The 24278-nt window shown below is 36.9% G+C and overlaps 2 protein-coding genes across 8 annotated transcripts; one reads left to right on the top strand and one right to left on the bottom strand.

Moving 5' to 3' along the window:
- The first annotated feature begins 1880 nt into the window (after positions 1–1880).
- LOC133859637 (uncharacterized) lies at positions 1881–12147 on the top strand. 6 transcript variants are annotated; one of them, XM_062295117.1, is made up of 10 exons: positions 1881–2326; positions 2876–2972; positions 3467–3491; positions 3679–3928; positions 6713–6784; positions 6915–6982; positions 7099–7249; positions 8420–8500; positions 8596–8685; positions 11725–12147. In XM_062295117.1, the coding sequence occupies exons 4-10, from the start codon at positions 3680–3682 to the stop codon at positions 11803–11805; spliced, it is 792 nt and encodes a 263-aa protein (XP_062151101.1). In that variant the 5' UTR covers positions 1881–2326; positions 2876–2972; positions 3467–3491; position 3679; the 3' UTR covers positions 11806–12147. The 6 variants fall into 6 exon arrangements, with proteins under 6 accessions (XP_062151101.1, XP_062151097.1, XP_062151096.1 ...); XM_062295112.1 differs by having other exon boundaries at positions 1882–2326; positions 3467–3495; XM_062295114.1 differs by lacking the exon at positions 1881–2326 and adding an exon at positions 2431–2444 and having other exon boundaries at positions 3467–3495.
- A 4380-nt stretch (positions 12148–16527) lies between these two features.
- Positions 16528–20491, bottom strand: LOC133859336 (eukaryotic translation initiation factor 5-like). 2 transcript variants are annotated; one of them, XM_062294713.1, is made up of 3 exons: positions 20309–20491; positions 19564–19607; positions 16528–18598 (listed from the first exon to the last, which is right to left on the bottom strand). In XM_062294713.1, exon 3 carries the CDS (start codon positions 18222–18224, stop codon positions 16779–16781), a length of 1446 nt encoding a protein of 481 aa, XP_062150697.1. In that variant the 5' UTR covers positions 18225–18598; positions 19564–19607; positions 20309–20491; the 3' UTR covers positions 16528–16778. The 2 variants fall into 2 exon arrangements, with proteins under 2 accessions (XP_062150697.1, XP_062150696.1); XM_062294712.1 differs by lacking the exon at positions 19564–19607.
- Positions 20492–24278: the final 3787 nt, after the last annotated feature.

The following is a 24278-nucleotide window of genomic DNA, read 5'->3' as shown; positions in this document are numbered from 1 at the left end:
GAGACTGATCCGAGAGAGAATCACTGAACTCGATGAACCCAGACGAAACCCATCAACCTGATCCTCCATGAGTCGAGCTCCGGTGGCCTGAGACGAGTTCCGGTTGAGCTAGGCGCGGATCCGGCAGAGTCAGAGGTGATTTCCGGTAATTATGAGTGATTTCCGAGAGAGAACCGCTGAACTCGACGAACCCAGACGAAACCCATCAACCCGATCCTCCATGAGTCGAGCTCCGGTGGCCTGAGACGAGTTCCAGTTGAGCTAGGCGCGGATCCGGTAGAGTCAGAGGTGATTTCCAGTGATTATGAGCAATTTCCGGTGACTGGTAAAATAGGTTGATTTTGGTTGATGATTTTTAGTTGAACCCATCTGATTTTGAAGCTTGAATGTGTCTCCCCTGTTTTGGTTATGTGTATCACAGCTAAAGCTATATTTATGATTGATTTTGGTTGGTTGTTCATGGTCGATTTTGGTTGGTTGGTTCATCATTTTTGGTTGGTTGTTCATGGCTGGCAGAAAGGGATGGAGAGGGAGAGAGAAAAAATATTAATAAAAAAAGTGTAAATAGATGAATAGTGAATAGCCATGTTAAAGGAAAAAAGGTTAAAGAAGCTAATCTGCTGGATTGAAAAAAAGAGCAAAAAAAGTCAAATTTGACTATTTTGGCTAAAGTAGCAATTCTATTGGAGATGCCCTAACATGATAGGAACGTTTAGTTTGATTTGGGTTAATGAGGGACTTTTGAGTAAATTTATAATTGACGTGTTATTTCTAAATAGCTATTTTCAAAACTAAAAAGCTAACCAAACAACTAAATAACTATTTAATTTCAAGGTCTATTTAGGAGGGTACCAAACCCTACCTTTGTTGGCCTAGCCCTAATATCGTTAAGACAAATTGCATCGGCTCTTTGTTTGCTACTTCCTTTTTTTTTTTTTTAATAGAAATTTCGCTAATCATGTAGAAAAACCCTGGTCGGCTAATACAAGATGGTGGATCGACGAAGGACATTCATTCATCAAGCCACATAGAATTAACAAGACAGCCAATTTAGCCAAAGCATGGACAACCTTATTCGCATCTTTACACACAAATTGGACTGCATAAACAGAAAAGTCTTGTAAAATTGTGCGAGTATCCTCCAACAATTGGGCATATCTACCCCATTGCTGTTCATTATGCATAGATTGCACCAACAGCAAGGCATCCCCCTCAAACACCACTCTGTTTGCTACTTTTAGTTATAAGAGAGGGGACAAACTCAATTTATACTAATTCTCCTCAAATTGGGTTTGTGACTACTGTAATGGGTATCAATAGCTCGAGTAATGCTACATATCATCATTGTGTTCTTTTTTTGTCTCTCAAAAAATTGACATGGCTTAAAATTACCATTAAATTTATGATAGACCACTATTAAATTTTATTCAAATTGTGATTTTAATAACCACATTAATTTTTAAGAGATAAAAGAAGGACATAATGATAATATGTAGCATTATTCACAATACCCTAAAAAAAAAAGCGTCAATAAAGAAAAATAAAACATGTTTTTTAATTATAAAATCTGTTTAGACCCCAATACATGAATTAGTTGGGGCTTCCTGTGTTCATCAAATTACTAAAAAGATATAGTTATAGTTTTAAAGGCTAGAGTGCATGCAAGAAAATTATAGTCACGAGCCATGACCCTAACAATCCTCCAACCATAGCCAAGAAATGTGGAAACATGAACCATTGAGAAAAATGGATAATTACTCGATTATATTCATCCCCAAATAAATGATGCAATTTTTAGGAGAGGCAATATATTATATATAACAAGGTCAAGGTGGGTCTATTGTTTTACTCGCCCCACATCTGCTGCTTAGTGCTTGCTATGCCCATCAACGCCTGCAAGGCCCTTCCACTCGCTGCTCAGATAGTAAAAACAAACAAAAACGAGATGCTTATACAAAGAGCCAAATCACGAGAAATTGCGATGCGACAGCGATAAATTGGGAACGTGCAAATCGGTAGAACTAAAAGAGGAATCGTGGGGGCCGTGGTGGTGATGGGTTTTGGCTTTTCGCCGTTTTAGAATCTCTCTCTCACCTTTCCCTCTTCGTCCCGCTCTCCCCACGCACGCGAGAGAGAGAGAGAGTGTTTGTTATTAAGCAATTGCTCTTAGTATTGGGTTTTCTTTGGTGCCTTGGTCGGATTGTTTTTGGTTGTTGTTATTATTGTTACAAACGAGGACACTCAATCTGTTGCTTCTTGTAAGAAAATAGGAGAAAGGAAAAGTTTGCTGCTTTCTTCTCTCGCAGAAGATCCCATTCCCATTCTTGTAAGTCTCTCTCTCTCTCTCTCGCACGCACACACACATTTCTCTCCCTCATTTAATATTTCTCGCATGCCAATCATATGCTAGCTTTTGTTTAAAGCTCGTTCCTTTATTCATCAAGGTTGACACCTTTTACACTCTTGCTCTAACCCTCCTCCCTCCATGTCTGCATTTTGATGTCCGTGGGGTTTGTGCCTGATCTGGGTTTTGCTGCCACCTTGGTCCTTTTTTTTTTTCTTTTTCTTTTTCTTCTAAAGTAAAGTACTGGGTTGATTTTATCCTACATTTTCTTTCTGGGTTTTCCACATTTCAATGCCCACTATCTGTGTAACTTCTTCGAAGGTGCATTTCTTAGTTGGGTTTGCTAGCATTTTCTTCTTTACCTCGTTTTCTTGAAATCTTTGTCTCTTTTGTTTCCTGGGCTTTTTTATTTTAATTTTTTTTAAAGCTTTCAAGGCCTATCTACTCTAGCTGTCCATTTAGATTAATCTTTTAATCTACTCTACCTCCCCTTTTAATCTTTTATTCCCCTGTATTTTGTTGTTATTTCAGCTTTATATCCATTGTTCCTCTTTTGTGCTCGATGGTCCTATTGATTTTGATGCAGCTTCAGTATTGCTCTTTTGACTTGTGCCCACAAAAATCGTTGGTTGGGTTTCTTCTAATTGATCTTCTGTACTGCTTTCTACTTGTGTGGATTATATTATCTTCTGCCGATACTAGTTGGGTTCTCAATATATGATAGATACGTTTATTTTTTTACGAATCTTTGGTTCCTTTTTTATTTTTTTATTTTTTTTTTTTATTTTTTTATATATATATATATATATTTTATATTTTATATTTTTTATCTATCATTTAGTTTCTGAGAAAAATCCAGGAAATGTGAAGAAAATATTGAACTCCTGATGGCTCTATGTAATTTCAGTTCTAAAAAAAGAAATAATACATGAATGGCCTGTCGAGTGCCAAATAATAGAAAATGTAGGATTTACGATTTTTTTGGTCTCTTGTTATCTCCTGCATTTCTTTCAGCACCTAGAGGAATCAACCAGTTTATTATGTTCGCCTTTGATGGGTATTTTTTCCCCAGTTTAGAACTTTTTTCTTTTCATTTGACAATAAGGGTTTTATTTCTTGCAGGTTCGTGTCATGATCTCACTCTAGTGTAGGTATTTTCACATTTGTTTCTCTGGTTTCCTTATTAATTCCATATGGGAATGCAGTTGGATTTAGGGAACTAAATTTCGTTATACTTTGGTGAAGGAGAAAGTGACTGCATGCAGGGTTGGTTTGGATATTAACTTAGATTTCGGTTTTATTTTTTTAAATCATTTTTCTTTGGTAATTCGAAGGATGGGGGATCATTTTGTGTTGCTGGTGGATCGATTACTCACTGAATCTACTCTTGAAGCTGCTATTGAGAGCAATAACCGGTTGCAGCAAGCCACGCCCTCAGCAAGCAAAGATTATTTAAGTTCTTCCCATAGTATGGATATCAATACTAGCTTACCTCCAAGTAAATTTGTAGAGTGTAGGATTTGCCATGATGAGGATGAAGAGTCAAGCATGGAGACGCCCTGTTCGTGCTGTGGCAGCTTGAAGGTCAGTTGGTAGCTTGCTTTGGCAACTGCTTCTTTACTTGGAAATTTGATATCGGTTGTGCTTATAAAGCTCTTTCTGATACTTTTGGTCGTTTGAAGAAAAATTCCCAGACAATAAAAACCTGAATAGTCCCATTTAGTGTAATAAAGTCACAAAGTTTTCCATATATTGCTGTGAATTTTAGACTTGGTGCATGATGACAAGAATGCTTATTTATAAATTGATTTGCACCTGTTAAAATCATTGTATACGTTTATTTCTTTTTAATTAATTCCTAATATCAACCTCCAAATTACGCACTGATCCCCAGCTTCATTTATCCCTTCTTTGAAACTTCTAAATGTGTGGTGCAATGGGTAGGTGCTTTTCCTGTGAGTTCAAAGACTTGGGTGGTGTCTTTACTAGTGTTTGAGACATAGAAACTGGAAGCTAGACCAATATTGGATACGTACATGTGGAAAATGAGAAGGTTATTTGAAATTTCTTTTATGCTGTATCATTCCTCGTAGGGTGTTTGTATGTTACATTTAAGCCATGACAACATTCAGGTATAACTCGAGGTGCTGAGTTTGTTCGAAGATTTCAATCATTATGTTTTGTCTGAAATACAAACATTTTTTGTGCTTTATCAATATCTAAAGTTTTCTAATTGAAGTTTAAAAATTTTGGTTTCTTCGTACAAGTTTCTGTATCTACTTCTGGATACATATGTACAAAGCTTCTAGAGGATAAACCATATTATGGATTTTTCTCTTTTGGTTGCGACTGTATCGTGGACTATGTTTCTCGCATTTTCTGAAGGACATCTGCCCACTTCTTAATATCTCCTCCTTAGAAGCAGACGGTGCCTGTCTTTCTAAGAATGAACCTATATTTCCAATAAAAATGGGTAGCCAGCTGGTCTCGTGGTTGTCAGTAAATTTGCAGGCTGAACTATGGTAAATACAAACACCAATATTTTTAATTAGGTTCTAAATGCACCATACATGATATTACCTTTGGTGATTCGGTGTTCAATTGATCATCAAGCAACTAGACTCACTGCAGAGGTTGTTGGGATGCCATACTCTGGACAAATATTTCTTGTCGTAAAGATCGAGCATTAGTAAGTATGTCTTAGTGTGAGCATCAGCAAGCAAGTTGACCTTTAATTTGGACTTATAGTAATGGAGTATTACCCTGGACTATGGTATGAATAGTCACATGAATTTTTCTTTGGTGTAGATATTGGAGGGTGATACTGATCGCTACATAGTCCTTACTCTCCCTTTTCCTGGCATTTAGTGTTCCCGCTGGATAAGTCTAGCTGGGATGAGGTAGTTGGCAAGATTGATAGGCGGTTGGCTAACTGGAAGCGGTTGTATTTGTCGAAGGGTGGCAGAGTAACCCTTATAAAAAGCACTCTCTCTAATCTTCCTACGTACTTTCTATCCCTTTTCCCTTTTCCCTATTCCTTTCAGTGTTGCTAGTCGTATAGAGAAGTTGCATCGGGTTTTCTTGTGGGGTGGCATAGGCGAAGAATTTAAGTTTCATTTGGTTAATTGGGCCAAGGTTTGCTCTCCTATTTCTAGTGGTGGTCTAGGCATCAGAAATTTGAGGATTTTCAATATGGCTCTGTTAGGGAAGTGACTGTGGCGCTATGCCCATGAGAGAGAGGCTTGGTGGAAATCTGTTGTGGATGCAAAGTTCGGATCTACTTGGGATGGTTGGTTTTCTTTAGACCCTCTTGAGTCTCATGGAGTGGGGTTATGGAAGAATATTAGGAAGGGGTGGAGGTTGTTTTGCAGCTATACTAGACTTATTCTAGGAAATGGATCTAGGATCCGTTTTTGGGATGATGTGTGGTGTGGTGTGGTGAGGTGCCTCTTAAGGAAGCTTTCCCAGTTTTGTACGACATTGCGTGTGACAAGGATGCACATGTTGCAGACCATTTGGTTGTGGTGAGCAGATCCTATCAGTGGGTTGTTAGCTTCTTCCGAGCGGCCCACGACTGGGAGGTGGATGTTTTGGCTTCTTTTTTCTCTTTGCTGTACTCAACCAGAGTGAATTGTGATGGGGAAGATCAGCTCTGGTGGTCTCCTTCTCACAAAGGGAAATTTGATGTTAGATCTTTCTATAAGGCTCTTGTTTGCAAAGAGGCTATTCATTTTCCCTGGAAAAGTATTTGGCGGACTAAGGTTCCCTTGAAAGTGGCTTTCTTTGCTTGGTCGGCAGCGCAAGGGAAGATCCTCACCTTGGACAACCTCAGAAAGAAGCGTGTCATTGTGATTGATAGATGTTGCATGTGCAAAATGAATGGGGAGTTGGTGGATCACCTTCTTCTCCATTGCGAGGTTCCACGCGCTCTATGGAATGCCATCTTTAGTCGCTTCAGTTTGTCTTGGGTTATGCCTCTTCGGGTGGTAGATTTATTCGCTTGTTGGTGGACGGGTGGTCGTTCTCAGAGTGTAGCTGTGTGGAAGATGGTCCCTTGTTACCTTTTGTGGTGTTTGTGGAGGGAACGCAATGATAGGCAGTTTGAGGACAAAGAAAGATCTATTGAGGAACTTATTTCCTTTTTCTTTCATTCTTTGTACTCTTGGGCGGCGGTGTTCCTCGCACCTTTATCGTTTAGTTTTAATGATTTCCTTGTATTGTTTTCTTTTTCTTCTTAGATGCCTTTCTTGTATACTTTCTGTGTACTTGATTGCGCTTTGCGCTTTTTAATGATATTTCTCTTATTTATCAAAAAAAAAAAAAGATGGCTCCAAACAATGACTAGGTTGCTTTTTAAAAATGTTGCAGTATGCTCACCGCAAATGTGTTCAAAGGTGGTGCAACGAGAAGGGTGACACTATCTGTGAGATCTGCCTCCAGGTCTGCCATTTTCCATTGTTTTATAAGCTTGTTTCTGATTATAAATCTATTAATCATGTTATGTTAAGCATATCAACTTCGAAGAAATGGTCACCGGCTCTTTTCTGATTGAACTTCTCTGGAACTGCAGCAATTTAAGCCGGATTATACAGCACCTCCTCCTCTGTTTCACTATGGTGGTATTCCAATGAACTTCAGGTATTTTTCACCTGTGTGATTATAAAATTTTCAAATTTGTGTAGGGCAATGGAACTTAGATTTTGCTTTAACTCATTGAAAAATGACAATCTGATCTTTTGTGGTACTGATCTCAGCGGAAATTGGGAGATTTCCAGAAGGGACCTGCATAACCCTCAATTTATACCAATGATTGCTACTGGTCGTGAATTTCTAGACACTGACTTTGAAGAGTATTCAACTCCCACTTCGAGAAGCCTGATATGCTGCCGTGTAGTTGCTATAATTGTAATCTCTCTCTCTCTCTCTCTCTCTCTCTCTCTCTCTCTCTCTGTGCAGCCATGCAGGGGTGACTTAAAAGATACATACAGAAATTTGCCTCCTGACAGTTGTTTACTTGTTTTGTTTCTCAGTTATCTATGAAACATAGGAAAGCCTTGCACAGATGTATGTATTGGTTGGCTCTCTTAGTTCCAAAAAAAAAAAAAAAATAGCCCTAGAACACATCTCAGGTTTTTTTTCTTTTCTTTTTTCTTAGTCTTTATTCTAAATGAATATGAAGTTATGAAGCTTGAAGGCAGTTATTCTTGTCTCTTCAGCCTCCTAGCGTGTAGAATTTTATTATATTCCTGGAAAAAGTTCTTTTTAGATAAAAGCAAAACAAAAGAAGGATTACTGATCCCAGTTTTGCCAATGAGGCTCTTACTGATCCCACTTTTTGCTTCCTCTGTGCCAGCCCCCCAACTGATTTATTAAGAGACTCAGTTGTCTATGTCAATAAGCGGGATCCCTTAAGGTGACTGCTAGCTCGATAAGGATAAGTGAGTTGGCTTGCCCGGTAGGTTTAAGAATTCCTTTACTATAAGTTGAAATATCCTCAGCAAATACTTCTTATCAGATCAACAGCCTTGTGTGAAGTATACAACACTAATAACAACGATCATAATGGTGATTGAGATATAGCAGTAAGTACTAGACAAAGTGTGTCACATGAGAGATGGTTTATAGTCAGTAACCACTTTAAGGTGACATGATACATTAACCTTTTGGGCCTACAAACCCTGCTGCTCATGTCGACAGCCTTATTGTCTGAGCTGGTGGATATGAGACATGATGCCTCTGACTTTCAATTCCACACTAATTTAATTTATTTATAAGTTCAATAATTTTCATTTAAGTAAATTCTAATTACAGGTCCTGTTTTGTACTTCTTATATGTTATCAAATTAGTGTACATTATGAATTATGATTTCCACTTTACCCTTCAAAAGGAATAAGTGGCCCCCAAAGTTCTAATAATTGGCCATGTAATCACAGAAAGGTTTTGATTGAATATCCTTCATGTTGCATTGAAACTCTTTGTTATCTCTATTTTTGGTTATTATTAGAATTGTTCAAGGCTTACTTACCGATCGTACCATTCTTACAATCAGGTTGTTCTATTTATCTTTATTGCAGTTTATGGTTCTTCTGGTTTTACGTCATACTTTACCAATCATAATCAGTGGAGCTGGGGAGTACTCATTGACATTGTTCACGGTATGGCTGGCTAAGACTCTGTTAGTATACTTAAAGAAGATTTGATGGTTTTAATGACATCAAGAAATGTCAAAAAATAAAAAATTGTATTGCAGTTACTGATGTTGAGGACCATTGGGATTCTTTTGCCAATCTATATCATGGTGAGAGCTTTCACTGCTATCCAGCGTCGCCGACACCCTCAGGTTAGAAATGTATCTATTTTTCCTAATGTGTTTAGGAAATCTGGTTAAGCTTCACGAAATCTTTTTTTTTTGATTGGGAGGGGGAGATGAGTAGCTGCACAAATTCACGTTCACCATTTTAATCAAGTCTTTGGGGACATCTTCCACTTTGATGAAGCACCAAAGTTTTCCATCCTTGTTTTCAAACTTCATGAACCCCCGAGTCCTAGATCAACAAAAGACTTTTGTGTGGTTTTTATTTATTTATTTATTTATTTTTAATACAATGCTTTTATGTTACAAAATCATGTTGCTCTTTAACTTTAAAAGCTTTATTAATTTTTACAAGTAATCAAAATTTTATAAAAAGCGAAAGGATGCTACCCAAGTACACAGGGAAAATATACAAGAAAAACACCTAATCAAAAGAAGACGAGATCAAGAAAGTCAAGAAAATTAAAAATAAGTAAACAATTATAAGCAATTGTCCATTGGTAAAGAGCTTTGAAGAAGAAGGCCTTTAGTTCCACCACTATCTTCTCGCAATCTTAAAAACTTTTAGCATTTTTTTCTCTCCAGATACACTACATTAAGAGTGGTAGAATCATCTTCCACACCATTGCACTATGAAAACTCCCAAAATGCCCTCTCCAAGTTGTGTAGAGATCCACCACCCATAGAGGCATAATCCACTCTAACCCATAGAGACCGAAGATAGAATTGCATAAGACCCTAGCAACCTTATACTGAAGTAGAAGATGATCTTCAGTTTTTCTACTCTTTTTACACATACAAAATCATCTACCATTATGAGATTCCGCTTTCTTAAACTATCCATAGTAAGGATCTTCCTTAAAGCGGCTGACCAAGCGAAGAAAGCCTTTATCAAAGGAACCTTTCTCCCTCTAGGGGAAGGGAGCATTGTCATGGGAGCTAAGAGTAAAATAGAAAGATTTGATCTCAAACAACCCTCTCTTGGAAGGGGTCCAAACAAAGTTGTCTTCCATGCCTCGTCTCATCCTAATAGAATACTACAAATTGAAGAACAGGGAGAAGGAATCCACCTCCTAATCATGCGTTGCTCTAAAAAAACTAAAATTCCACGTATGAGAATCACCAAAAAGCTGTAAGTGATTAGAAACAGAGGCATTCTTAAGGCGAGCTATACCGAGTAACTCCGAGTACACTACCTTGACGGCCTGAACTCCTCTACACCATACATCATGCTAAAATTTAATTTTGAAACCATTCCCCACTGCAACACTAGTGAATCTAGATAACACCCCACAACCCCTTCTTGGTATTTTTCCAAAGACCAACCTCATGCAACCCACTTAACTCATTAGAACTCCCCCCTCCCCACATGTTGCCATATTTAGAATTCGCTACTACTCTCCATAGAGTCACTCTCAAAAGCATAGCTCTAAGCCTCCATAACCACTTCCCCAAGAAAGCTTTATAAAAAATAAGTAAATTTTGGATCCCCCCGGCACAGGGCAAGAACTTGGAAAACAAACTGTGTTCCAACCTATTGGATGAAATTTGAACTCTGCACTAATATTAGCCCACAAGAAATCCCGCTGAAGCTTCTCTATACGATTGACAATGCTCGGAGGGAGTGGAAAAAGAGAAAAAATAAGTAAGCAAATTAGAGAGGGTGTTCTTAATCAATGTAATCAGGCCACCCTTAGATAAGTACAACCGCCTCCAACTTAGCCAAATGACACTCAATCTTCTCAATAATGTCACCCCAAATGGATATAGCCTTATAAGAAGCTTGTAGAGAAAGACCAAGATATTTCAAAGGCAAGGATAACACTCCGCAACCCAGGATGCCTGCCAGATCTTCTACATCATTAACATTACCAACAAGGACCAATTCTGATTTAGCCAAATTTATCCTCAAGCTTGAAACTGCCTCAAAACATAAAAATAAGCAATGTAAAAGATGGAGGTAATTTGGACTGGCCCCGTAAACATTAAAGTGCCGTCTGCAAATAAAAGTTGGGAAATGTTAAGCCCCCGGCCATTCCTACACCCTACGGAAAAGCCAAACAAGAAATCCATGTTCACGGTAGTGGTGATCATTTTACTCAAGGCCTCTATAAATATGACAAACAACAAAGAATACAATGGATCTTTCTGTCTCAAATCACGAGAACTATTAAATAATCCAGATGAAGATCCGTTCATCAACACAGAAAAGCACACTGAAGAAATACAATGAGCTATCCAGCCATCTCTCCCCAAAATCACACCTCCTCAACAAATACAACGAGAAATTATATTAACATGATCATAAGCTTTTTCAATATCTAATTTGCATAGCACCCCTGGCTCCTCAAATCTAATCCTGCTATCAAGACATTCATTAGCAATAAGAACGGAGTCTAGAATTTGCCTTCCCCTTATGAATGCATTCTGAGTGTTTGAGACAATTCTCTCCAAAACCATCTTCAATCGGTTGGCAAGAACTTTGGCAACAATTTTATAAATTCCACCCATCGGGCTAATAGGTCGAAAATCTAAATTTTTTTTATTTTTTTTTCTAGGATGAGAGCTACGAAGGTTGCATTGGACTTCTTTCAAACTTGCCTCTAGCATGAAAATCATGGAAAACCTTCATTATATCTTCTTTTAAAACTTCACAACACGCTTTGAAGAAAGCCAGAGTATTCATCAGATCTGGGGACTTCTCACTATTCAAAGCTTTCACCACCTCAAAGACCTCTTCTTCTTCAAACGCCCTTCTCCAACTAATTAGCCTCTACCTCACCGGTGGGGTCAAAAGAAAAGCCAAGCAGTTTGGGTTGCCAAACTAAACTGTTCAATATATAACCTATCATAAAATTGGACGATGTGTTCTCTAATCTCGGTGGGATTTGTATAAACTGAAAAAGTGACCAATATAGATTCAATGGAATTATTGTTATCATGGTTTTTATTAGCACTCTAATATGCTCTTGAGATGAAGTTAACTAGCAGATTGTTGTTTACAACTTTATTGCCTATCGAAACTGACATTTTGATTATTCTATTTTATTTCTCTTTATGTACTAGGACCCTCAACTCTCCCTTGCCACATCAGATGAGGCAAACGACTTGCCACAGCATCAATCACGTTTTATTCATGTTCTGTAGTTGTTGCAGCTACCTATCTTGCTTTAAGAAATCCAAAAGTACGTGTAAAAAGAAACTCGCACTGAGGGCTGCAAATTGTAGGGGAAGATGCTCATAGTGCGTGGTTCAACATTACCAATCCTGCCTGATGTAGGAGAGGCATCTTAGATCCTAGATCAAATCAGAAAGAAATTGTTATCAAAGTGCATCAACTATCATATATGAGACACCGAGAGTTATGTGTATAGAGCATTCCTAAAGGGATCGTCAACTGTATATATGAATGCTGCTTAAACAAATTAATATCTAATCTTATATATACATATATAAATATTTATAAAAAGAGGAATCAATTAGAGGATAGTCTAAAATCGTGACATGTGGCATTTTATCCTCCTGCCAAGTGTCTATTTTTAGTATAAAATGTGTGTTTTATCTTTCTAGTAAAATGTTGTTATTTAACTGCCTTCGTAGTTTTATTTTTCCTCCGAAAAACCGTTTTACTTTTATTTTTATTTTTATTTTTTGAACAAATAGCACGTGCTATTATATATTACTGAAGAAAGCCCTAGGGCATGGACAAATACATGAGGTACCAAACCCTCTACACCCTAAGTTAAATAAATCTGACTTGAACAGTAATATAAACAAATCATAAACATGACAAGAACAACGAGTCATTCTTTACAATTAAGCACAATCTGACTCCAAATAAAACACACATCCAAAGGAAGCATGGTCAAAAACTTTGCAGGAGACACCAAAAAGCCGCTTCCTAACACCAAAAGTCTCGTGAAGTCTTTTGTCAGGGGACATTAGCCACCACCGGAAAACTCGGGGGGAGCAAAAACTCCATGGCCCTAATGGCTGGGGGGACACCTAATCTTCATTAGATCTAACCATGGAGGAACAAAAATCTCGCTAACCCAATGAGGGCTTGGTGAGAACCCCTCCCCCCTTCAGAACAACCAGCTTTTCCTGGAGACGCTCTCTCTCTCTCTCTCTCTTGTCTAGTCTCCTATTTTACTTTTTAACGAGTTTTCAATTAAAACCGCGTTTTTTACACTAACGTCAGTTTCTTCTCCCTCCAGTCAGATTCCTTAAAGTGGTTGTGAGAGCTTCTATCCCTATGAACGATTTTTCTCTTTGTGATTTTGTTGGGATTCTTTTGTTTTGATTGTAATTTAAAGAAAAATTGAAAATACTCTGATACGGTTTTTAAGGTAAGTTGCGAATACGTTATTGAACGCATGGGGTTCTTTGCCTCAACCTATTTCCGATAAGGGGTGGGCTGAGACAATATCACTGAAAATTGGGAAAAGATGAGTTCCATCAGACTAGGTTATGAACTGCAGTATTATTTCTAATTAGATGAATCTCTTATTTCACTGATTGGTTCATGTTCCATTTTAATGAGGATTTTTATTTTATTTTATATTTATTCTTTATAAAAAATAAAATAAAAATAAAATAAAAAATAAAAAAGGAAAGAAAAAAGAAGAAGAAGAAGTTGCTCTGTATTCTTTTCGAATGTTCTTTGCTGCTTGAATCCTAATCCTCGAGAATTTTATGTCCTAGCAGCCATAGGACAAAAAACTCAGCAACTATAGTGGTAAAATTCGGCACCAGATGTCATTTGAGTAAACATGCAAATGAATACCCATATCTCGAGGATTTTTACAAGCATTAGGTAGTAAATAAATCAGTCCATTTGACAATTTACTCGATACGCGTTCGGTTTAGTTTGATTCGAACTCAGACTCGATACTTTAGAAACTCGCTTGTTACAGTAGAAATTCGCTCGACTAGTAAGTGATACATATCCGATTCACTCGACAAAACTAGATAGGAGCTCGCGAACTCAGTTCATTTAAAGCTAAACCGGATGGCTTGCCTGGCTCATTAGTCCGACTCGTTAGCTTGTCTATATTTTTTTATATATATATACAAATATATATATTAATATATTACTAAAAATGAGTTCGATAAATTTAAGTATGTATATTAATAATTAAATAATATGTGTTATATGTTACTTAATATTTGTATGTGTGTATTAGTTAATATATCAACTAGTTAGTTCATAAACTAACATATTATCTACTTAATTAACTATACTAAGTAAATATAAGGGGTAATTACTTTTTCCCCCCATCAACTACCAGCCATTGTCAACATGCCCCCATGAACTGACACCTTGACCGAAAGAGAGTATCCAACTACCAACTTTGCATACTTTGCCCCATTCCGTTAACTTGGACGGAATATTCCATTTTTGGGCGTTAATTTTGGTTTAAAGACCAAAATGCCCTCCAACAATAATTAATAAAAAAATATTAAAATTAATATATTTAAAAAAGTTGAGGGCATTTATGTCATTTTTGAATTTGAGTTAGGGTATTTAAGTCTTTTCACGAATTAGACTGACGGAAGGGGGCAAAATATGTAAAATTGGTAGTTGAATACTCTCTTTTGGTCGAGGTGTCAGTTCATGGGGGTATGTTGACAATGGCCGGTAGTTGATGGGGGAAAAAAGTAATTACCTCTAAATATAATTACTATATATTACTCGATATTTATATATATATATATATATATATACACACACACACTAAATAAGCATATAGTATACTAGCTAAGTAAATATATTGTTACATATTAATTCTAATACTTTGATAATAGTATTTAGTATTTGGGTTAAATAGGCTAGACACCCTTGTGCTTTACGAACTTTATTTTTTGCCCCCTCAGTTTTGTTTTGTACCAAAATTGGTACATGTGGTATGGGAAAAGACGGAAATGGTACCTCCGTCCAAAACTAACGTTCAGCCACGTCATCCTACAGGTGTCGGTGTACATGTGCGACACTTGTTCCCGTGGCACACTTCAGCACTGACGTGGCTACCATTTTATTATTATTATTTTAATGATTTCTTATATATTATAATAATAATAATAATATAAAATATATATATATATATATCTGGGGTGGCTGCCACCCCTTTGGCCGAATCACCCCCTTAGCCAAACTGTGGGTGGCTGGCCACCCCCAAGGGACAAAGTGAAAAAAAAATAATAAATAAATAAATTAGGTTTTGGCCCTTGGGGGTGGCCGAGTCACCCCCATTTGGCCTGGGGGTTTGGGGGTGGTCGTGGCTCATGGGGGTGGCCGAGCCACCCCCCAATGGCTAAAACCTAATTTTTTTATTTTTATTTTCACTTTGGCCCTTGGGGGTGGCCGACCACCCACATTTTGGCCAATGGGTGATTCGGCCACCCCATGTGGCCCAAAGGGGTGGCTGAGCCACCGCCATAATTTAAAAAAAAAAAAAATTTAAAAATTAAAAACTACAATTTTTTTTCCAATATATATCCCTGTGGTTTTATACATTTCATGATGTACCCCATGTGGTTTTAATAAGTACCAGAAATGGTACTTTAATTTTGTAATTATATCATAAATGGTACTCTATACACAAATAATATTTGGTATATTTGGTATGCCTGTTTTGAACCAAAAGTAACATGTATGCCAGTCGTGTATCAAAATAACATATTGACAAGAATTGAACCCTTAAAAAAAAAATTAAACAAAACAAAACACAATCAATCATGTGTAACAATTGAAAACACAAAATTATATGTGTGGCCAATTGATATAACCCAAAAAATGACTAAATGTTTGTTACTTAAACACAAATTTTTTTCCCATATATACCCCTGTGGTTTTATAAATTTCATGATATGCTCCCTGTGGTTTGAATAAGTATCAGAAATGGTACTTTGAGGGTAGCTCAGCCACCCCCTTGGCCAAAATGGGGGTGGCAGCCACCCCATTATATATATATATATATATAAGAAATTATTAAAATAATAAAAAAAAAATGGTAGCCACGTCAGGGCTGAGGTGTGCCACGAGAACATGTGTCGCGTCCAGCCACGTCATCCTACAGGTGTCGGCATACATGCGCGACACATGTTCTCGTGGCACACCTCAGCCCTGACGTGGCTACCATTTTCGTCTTTTCTCATACCACAAGTACCAATTTTGATACAAAACAAAATTGAGGGAGGCAAAAAATAAAGTTCGTAAAGCATATGGGGCAAATATGTATTTAACCCTTAGTATTTTAAGCTAACATATTAAGTTATTAATAGTTAATATATTACAATATAACTATATTGAATAGTTAGTATCTATATATATATAAAAGCATACATATATCACATCATACATGGTTAACAATAGTTATATAGAGTATATTAGACTTACTACTTGCTCACATTATACATATACCATAATTTATACTCTCTGGTTATGTATAATAACATATTATTAATTTGTTACTTCAAGAAAATAGTTATTTACTATATTTTATAATATGCTTCACATAGTTACATACTATATATTTATGTTATAAATAAATGTATAGAAATTATTCACAAATTTGGGCTCAAACTCCATTTTGATCACACGTTAAAAAATTACCAGGTTCGGCTTAAATTTCATTCTCAATACTCAAGCTTTAAACAAGCCAAACTTAAATACACATTTCATAGCTCGGCTAGAGTTCAAACTCGACTATTAGAGTTCAACTCATAATCAAGTCAATATTAAAATCTTAAAACCCAGTTCTGACTCCATTACACCCCTAACAAACATAATGCTCCCGAAGGCAAGCTCTAATTATGCAAATTGTAGATTCTTAAGCATTAAGAAAAAACCAAAAACATGAAAATAGGTTGACAGCGAAGATAAACATATTTTGAAAGAGAAGGAAGTTTTACACGAACAAACTTCACTTAATGTTTCGACACCGAGCCAGACAAAGCAACAAGCAAATACATGGAAGACATCATCAAAGACAGTAATTTGAAATTCACAACTACGACAAGACAAGGACAAGATAGATAACGACCATTTATTCCCAATACCAGACACAACTAGAGACATCTGCAAGAAAAAGGGTTCACTCAAGTGAAATTAGAACAGATCAATCCTCTTCAGATTCCGACTCAGCACTCTGGAGCCAATCAATGAAAGGTCGAGCATTCTTCCATATCTGAGAGTCCTTTTTGCCTCCCTTCAGTCCTCCTTCATACCACTGGACGATGGACTCTTCCTCCAAGACATCAGCATCATAAAGTGCTTTCAAAACCAGAGCAATTTCCTTCATTGCACTTGTCTTTGACTTCCCACAAAACTCCTCAATCGCATGAAGCAAGAGCAACTGCGACCCCTCATCCTGAGCAACAGCAGCAGTAAGGTAGCTCTTCTTCTTGATCACCTCCTTTGCAAACCCTTTCTCAATGCCATCAAATAGCCCCTCATACATAGCATTCATCTTTTCTTGGGAAGACCCGGAAAGTGACTCCAGAAGGGACTGCAATTGCTTTGCTGAGATACCCTTCTTGATATTTTCTTTCACCTCATCAGTCAGCGTCTTGCGAGCGACCAAATTTCCATTTTCAGCATTTTCACTTGCTTTATTCAGTGCTTTCTTCTTCTCTGGCTCATCTGTAGAGATACCCTTCTTTATATTTTCTTTCACCTCATCAGTCAGCATCTTGCGAGCGACCAAATTTCCATTTTCAGCATTTTCACTTGCTTTATTCAGTGCTTTCTTCTTCTCTGGCTCATCTGTAGAGAGCATGACCATATCAGCTGTCACTGCACTCAGTTGCTCTTGGATGCGTTGCCTAGCTGCTTCCGCTGATGTATCCGTTTGCCACTGAACATCATTATCCTCATCTTCATCATCTTCTTCCTTCTCATCAACCTGACTGTGAGTAGGTGATGTGCGATCCTCATCAGAGCCACTTGCTTTCTTCTTTGAAGAGCTCGCTTTTGTTGTGCCATCCTTAGAAGAGGTTGTAGTGCCCTTCTTCTTGGCCTCTTTCTTAATTTTCTTCTGCTCCTCATCAGCAGCCTCACCTTCCTTCAGTCGCTCCTTCTCAGCCCTCCTCATTGCCTTCTTTTCCTTGGATCCCTTTTTTGGTTCTGGTGGGTTCTTAAGAATGAAAGTAGTGAGTTTGTCCCTCATATCCACATCTGACACAAAACCACAAGCTGCGCATTTCAGTTGGAGCATCTGAGTTTTGGTAATCAGAATCTCAGTCTCAGGGTTTCCACAGCCATAACACTGGACATATTTCTTAATGAAGTTCTCAAGAAGGCCAGCAAGTTTAGCAGTCTCATGGGCCCCATTAACAAGAGAAGTCCCAGTTTTCTCATCAAACTTAGATTGGGCTCCAAGCTCACAACCAAAGTACTTCGTGGTGTAAGCAGCTGGTCTTGCCAAAGCCTTTGCGATATCAACCATGTTGACTACGTTTGTCTTGATGCCATTTCCTCGGCCCTCAATTTTGGTAACCATTTTGGGCATCTTATACCTGTAGAAGGCATCATCACTATTTCCACCAATGTTCAGTAAAGCCATCTTGACTGCAGTGCAGAAATTGTAGAGCAACAATACTAGATGTCACAGGGAGCAAATGATGAGATTTGAAGTGTAGAGAGCAGCAAAATTGTCTTCTAAGGTTTTCTGAACAAGAGAAGATTGATCTTCGGCAGTAAGAAATGGCTGCATCCAATTGCAACCACCAAACTCAGGATATTCCAGAAATGGCCCGATATGCATACAGCCAATCCTTTGAGGTATGGATCTGTTCTTTTTTCTTGACGAAGGACAGTACTCTCCTAGCAACCCAATCAATCCCAAAAAGAAGGCGGCCTGTTCGGACATAAAAGAAACTTCAATCTTGACACCTTCACCTTGAGAATCTGCTAATAGCAGATAAACCAGCAAGCTTCCTGCATCAACAATGTCCAGAATTAGGAAAAATACAGAACAATAGTAGTTAACGTATCAAATACAAAAGAAAATTTTCCAAATACCAAAATTACAAAAGTTATGATTCCAATAGACACATAAAGAAGCATTCAGATTACTAGTAAAAGCAACAAGTAACAATAGCAGCAAAATCACAGCCCCTAACATGTGAAAATAAAAAATAAATAGTTGACATTTACTCTTACCACTATCCACATAATAGTATGCAAAGATTGATGGGAAAACCCAAAAGATTATAAGAATAAAAATGAACATGAACTGAAAAATATGTCGAGTTACACGCTCAAGTTTTCATAAATTTTCACATTAACAGATGTGTCAGATGCATAAATAACTTCCCTAACCAGCCAAGTTATCAACTTGCTTTCACAGTAAGATAAAATTCAACATATTTCAGGTTTTATGACATTTTAAGTTAAAAGTCATTCAAAGCAGTATCCCTGACATAAGATAAGAAGAAAATCTGGTGAGAAAAGTCATCAAGACAGAGACCAAAAAAGCACAAAATTATAACACAAGGTTTCTAATATTCATTACAGATTACTTTCTTCCAATTAAAAGCCAAAAACTAAGTCAATATAACTTAAAAAAAAAATACTAAATCAAAATAACTAGGTGAATTACTATGAGTAACTTTGGGGACCAGAACATTAACATTTTAAGGCTTCAAACAAAAAGAAATTGCAGATTCTCCCTATCCAAGAAACATTTACTGCAAAGGATGATGGCCAACATTTCTTACTATAGCAAAAACATGCTTTATTAGATATTGAAGCATGATGTTCCTATCTACCATAGCCCGCACAAGCATAATATTACATTAACTTCTTATGCGCAAAGCACATAACAAAGCCTCTCTAAAAAATTTACCCACATGAAATTAATTGCTTAGGAAAAAAAAAACAAAAGGGTAAAGTCCACGTACCCCTCAAACTACCATCCAATTGACAATGTCCCCCCACCCCAAATCTACCAAAAAAAAAACTCAGAGAAAAAAATTAAAATGAATAAAGAAATAAATATCAAAATGAAATAAAATAGAATCATAACAAAGTTTGTCTTCTAGGACCCACATTATTCATTCTTCTCTTTCTACTCATACAACCAGATACATCGATCGAAATCAAAAACTACATAACATTCACTGCTCAGAAACTTGTTGAATAATACAAGTTCTTACTTTAGCATTGAAGATAGTAGTAAAAGGCGCCTTATCAGTAATAATGACCAGGAAGAGAGAGAGAGAGAAAGAACATAAAACCGATTTTCCTCAACCAGTTTCAGATTAATTAAAGAGAATAAATAATTCCATTAAATACGTCATGTACTAATTAGCATATAAAATTGGAGAAAAACTCAAAACGTTAAAAGAAAAAACAAAAACAGTTTCACGAATACGAACATCGATATCAGCATACTGTAAATCGCAAGAATGTTAATAAAGAAATACCCTCTCATAGAAAGAAAAGAAAAAATCTGATCGATCAGCTAAATCACAAAGTTATTTGGTTTTACACTTTTACTACATTTTTCAAGAATCGTACCGGATTGAGCAGATATAGCATAAGATCTAGAAATTATCCAATACAAAAATTTCAAGGAGAAAAAACAATCATCCACGAATATCGAACAACGGAAGTAACAAGTCGAGGAAACCCTACAGCTCGTACCTGCAATTGATCGAAATCGAGATCCAAACCTAGAGAGAGAAAGCTAGCTCCAGGGAGAGTGGGACAGGGATTGCGAAATACTAGGGTTTAGGTGATTCAATGGCGGAAGAGAGAGGGGTGAGGGATGAAGGGTCACCAAGCGATTTGTTATATAGGGTTGGAAGCGAGAGGAGAAATTGTCTGCTGGTGCAAGCGATATTTACGGGACATTGTGATACTGGATTAAGTGACGTCGTTTCTGTTGGTAAGTCGCCTGTGATGTTGATCAGGAACCGTTGGTTTTGATGTCTGATTCCAGGATATTTTTCTGATTCTGGAATTACATATCGTCATTTATAATAAAATCAAGGTTGATTTATTTTCCTAAATTACTCTTGGACATCAATGTGACTCAAGGTCTTGCAGCTTATTCTAGTTCAACATTTTTTATCTTAGTTTTCCTTGGTAAAAAGGGTTGGGGTTTTCACAAAGGGAATTTTCAAGTTCAACATTTTTTTATCTTATTTTTTCTTAGTGCCAATGATTGGGATTTTCTAGAATTATTTGTTCGAATCTTAAAGAATATGCACAAAAAATGTGAAAGGAGTTCTTAGGACATGAAATGCTCGGGCAGCTAGACCTCGCACCTTAGGTTGCCAAGACACCTTGAGCTTCGAAATTCTTAAAATTTGCGCAAACACCTCATGCTCTGAGATCCCCTCTCTCATCTCGTGTCTGAACTCTTACTCGACTTTTAAAAATTGGGATCCTCTTAACAAAAGTTGGTTATCATCAAATTTTATCAAGGGCTAATTATACTTAACCCTCTAAACTATCACTGATGATTTACACATTGTCACTACAAACTGCAACATGTTACGCTCAAACTACCGATCGTTAGTTAAAAAACCCTCTCTATTAGCCCATGCCATTAAAATGGACAAAATCTTGATCACGTGCTATGCACAATCATTTTTTAGGCCCGGCCATAATCTTTTTCTCTCAAATAAAATTAAATCATGATCACGTACCATTTTCACCTGTAAAATTATTTAATTTTTAAGATATAGTTGTTGCAGGTGAGAGGAGCCCTACAGTCGTCTACCCTACAACCCCTTTGGGTTTGGGGCAGGTTCTAGCTTTTGAGACATGCTGAACTTTTGTGGAGACTCAACCATGTGCAGGTCTTGGCCATTTTGTGGCGATATAGAATAACAGTAGTCCAGGTAACATTATAATGTACGTGAAAATTGTATATAAATAAAGTTATATATGTTTGTGTTAGAGCTCAAATGTCATAATTACGATTTATGAAATAAACTTGTGGTTTCAACCAAAAAAGGGTATGGAAAGGTAATTTTCATTGTGTTATTTAAGGTAATAGTACTAGCACAATGTGGAATATGCGATTTACTGCATTGTATTTGGTAGGGCTTCATAATCGGTGGCAAACCCAACCTTGTGAATATGAGGGGTCAAATTGAAAAAAAAATAAATAAATAAAATTTGGGGGCAAAACTAAAAAACAAAATAGGAGTACAATTTATTTTTTGTTTTTTTCAAAAAAAATAAAAAAAAATGGAGAAAACTTTTGGGGTTTGGGCCTGACCCTATGTAGGTCCGCCATTGTTTACAATAGGGATGTGTTAATTGCACAACAAGACACTTTGGTAGGATCCGACCCACATGCATAAATCCCACTAATGTTTTGTTATGCAAATGTTGTGCAACTTTCTGTCGTAAAAAAAATCATTTTCTTCCGATATGGCTTTGCATGTCTTTAAAGGGTCAATCAGATCCTCTAAGCCGTCATCTTCTTCTTGTGCACTGTTCTACTCGACTTCACGGTAAGGGCTCGGTCTCTGTTCGTTGTGATCAAATGGCTCCGTATTAAGTATCTCGAATTGCGTCGACATGACCTGATTATGCTTTATCATTATATTCATGTCCCAGACCATTTCCTTTAGCTATAGCTCAATCATGGAAATTCTAAAAGGTTGGGTTAAGCCGATGGATTGGCATTGTCTTTCCGGGCGCTCATGCATCTAATCTTTGGCATACGACCTTTTTATTTAGGGAACCGACATAGATGTTTTTCACATACGGCACCAATTAAAGAATCAGTTGATCGTATTTGGACCCGAGACCACAAGGACCTGCAATAGATAATGTAAATCAAGTATGAAGGACCTTGATAGGTATGCCGATATGGAATTACTTCGATGCGTAAGTCGATCAATAAGCTAAAAATGAATGAATTTGCTAAAGAAAAGCTCAAATAAGGGTAATGCGTACCTCTCAACTGGCTTATTTCACTTCATATGGAGTGTTTGTTGTTGCTCTTATTCATTTAAGGGAGGGGTAAGGGGGTACCAATTTCAGAATTTGGTCCCTACCCTTTTTTTGTTAGAACAATTTTTCATTTCTTCCGAGAATATGGGGGCAATGAGGGTATTCACGTGGTTGAATTATTCTTCCCTGCTAAGTGTTTATTTTTTCTAACTGGTGCACTTGTCTTAATGTGTCAGCCTGGCCTATTGATGTTATAGGCTCAGATGAAGCCGAGCCCACTATTGCATTGGGTTATTTATGTACACCATAACTCATAACTGAAATTTAAGATGTTTATAACATAAAAAAAATATATATATATATATATATATATATATATATATATATATATATATATATATATATATATATATATCACATTTTTATCCCATAATTATCATACAATACTAATGTAGCAATAGCATTAACCTTTGAAATTTTATTTTTATTTACAATGACTGATCTAAGAGCTGGTTATAACTATTACGTCAACATTGTGAGACAGTTAGAAGATAAAAATGTGATTTATACTATCACTCTTATAATATAGAAAAAAAAAAATTACACAAACCTCATCAAACTACCATTTCATTGTCAATGTTCCCACAAACTACTAATTGTGTCAATGTCTCCCTTAACTACCAAAACAATGTTAATGTTTCCAGATGACAAAATACTATTCGTAAAATAAAATAGGGAAAAATACAATTTAGCCCATCAAATTACCAGTCATTCTTTGGATAGCCCCTTGAGCTACTAAGGCTTGGACTTTGGCCCCCAAAACTACCAACACCTTTGAAAAATGCCTATTTTTTTACAAATATGCTCATAGTACTCCTGCCACGTATTCTTTTTCAATTAATTTTTTTAAAAAAAAATTAAGAAAAAAATTTAAAACTAAAAAAATATATATTGTGATCGACCGGAGGACGTACTGCTTCTTTCCATCATTGTCATTGGGCACAATGCACGCCTGTAGCTCGGCGAACTTGTCCATGCCTCTCCGAACGCGGACATGGCTAATTTCCTATCATCTGATGTCTATAATATTGATCTTTCGAAGGTTATGAACGATTCCAATATGAATTTTGTTTTGTTACAAACGACGAGTAAATATATCATCGTTAAGGAAGACCTCGATTGGTTTCTGATGAAGAAATCAACGGCTGTGAGCTTGTTCGTCGATGTTCATATCCGTTTTCCTCTATGTGATTTTTTAGCACTCAAAACGTTGGCTAATAGTTGCCTGGAGCTTAAGGATCACAAGCTTTTTTCTTGATTGGAGGATATTTTTCAAAGCAGGACGAGCTTGAGCCTCAAGCTCGCCCGAAATCAGCGAGTTGATGATTGCGAACCGAAACTTACTGAGCTGGGCTATAAAATCGGTCATCACGGCGTTGCAAACGGACGGTGACCGGAGAGGTGTTAGGAAGATCGGGTCGCAATTGAGAAATAACGCTACCCCAAACACTCATCTTTTTTTTTTTTTTAACCTTTTTTATTTTTTTTTTATTTAAATTTTGTTATTATTTGAATTGAAAAATAACACGTGGCAGGGGTATTATGGGAAAATTTCACCAAAATGGGTATTTTTCAAAGGTTTTGTAGTTTGGGGGGCTAGAGTTCAAGCCTTGTAGTTCGGGGGGCTATCCAGAGAATG

Source organism: Alnus glutinosa, chromosome 2 (assembly GCF_958979055.1).
Source record: "Alnus glutinosa chromosome 2, dhAlnGlut1.1, whole genome shotgun sequence".
Classification (NCBI taxonomy): domain Eukaryota; kingdom Viridiplantae; phylum Streptophyta; class Magnoliopsida; order Fagales; family Betulaceae; genus Alnus; species Alnus glutinosa.
The sequence above is the reverse complement of the archived record's forward strand: the minus strand, read 5'-3'. Positions and strand labels throughout refer to the sequence as shown.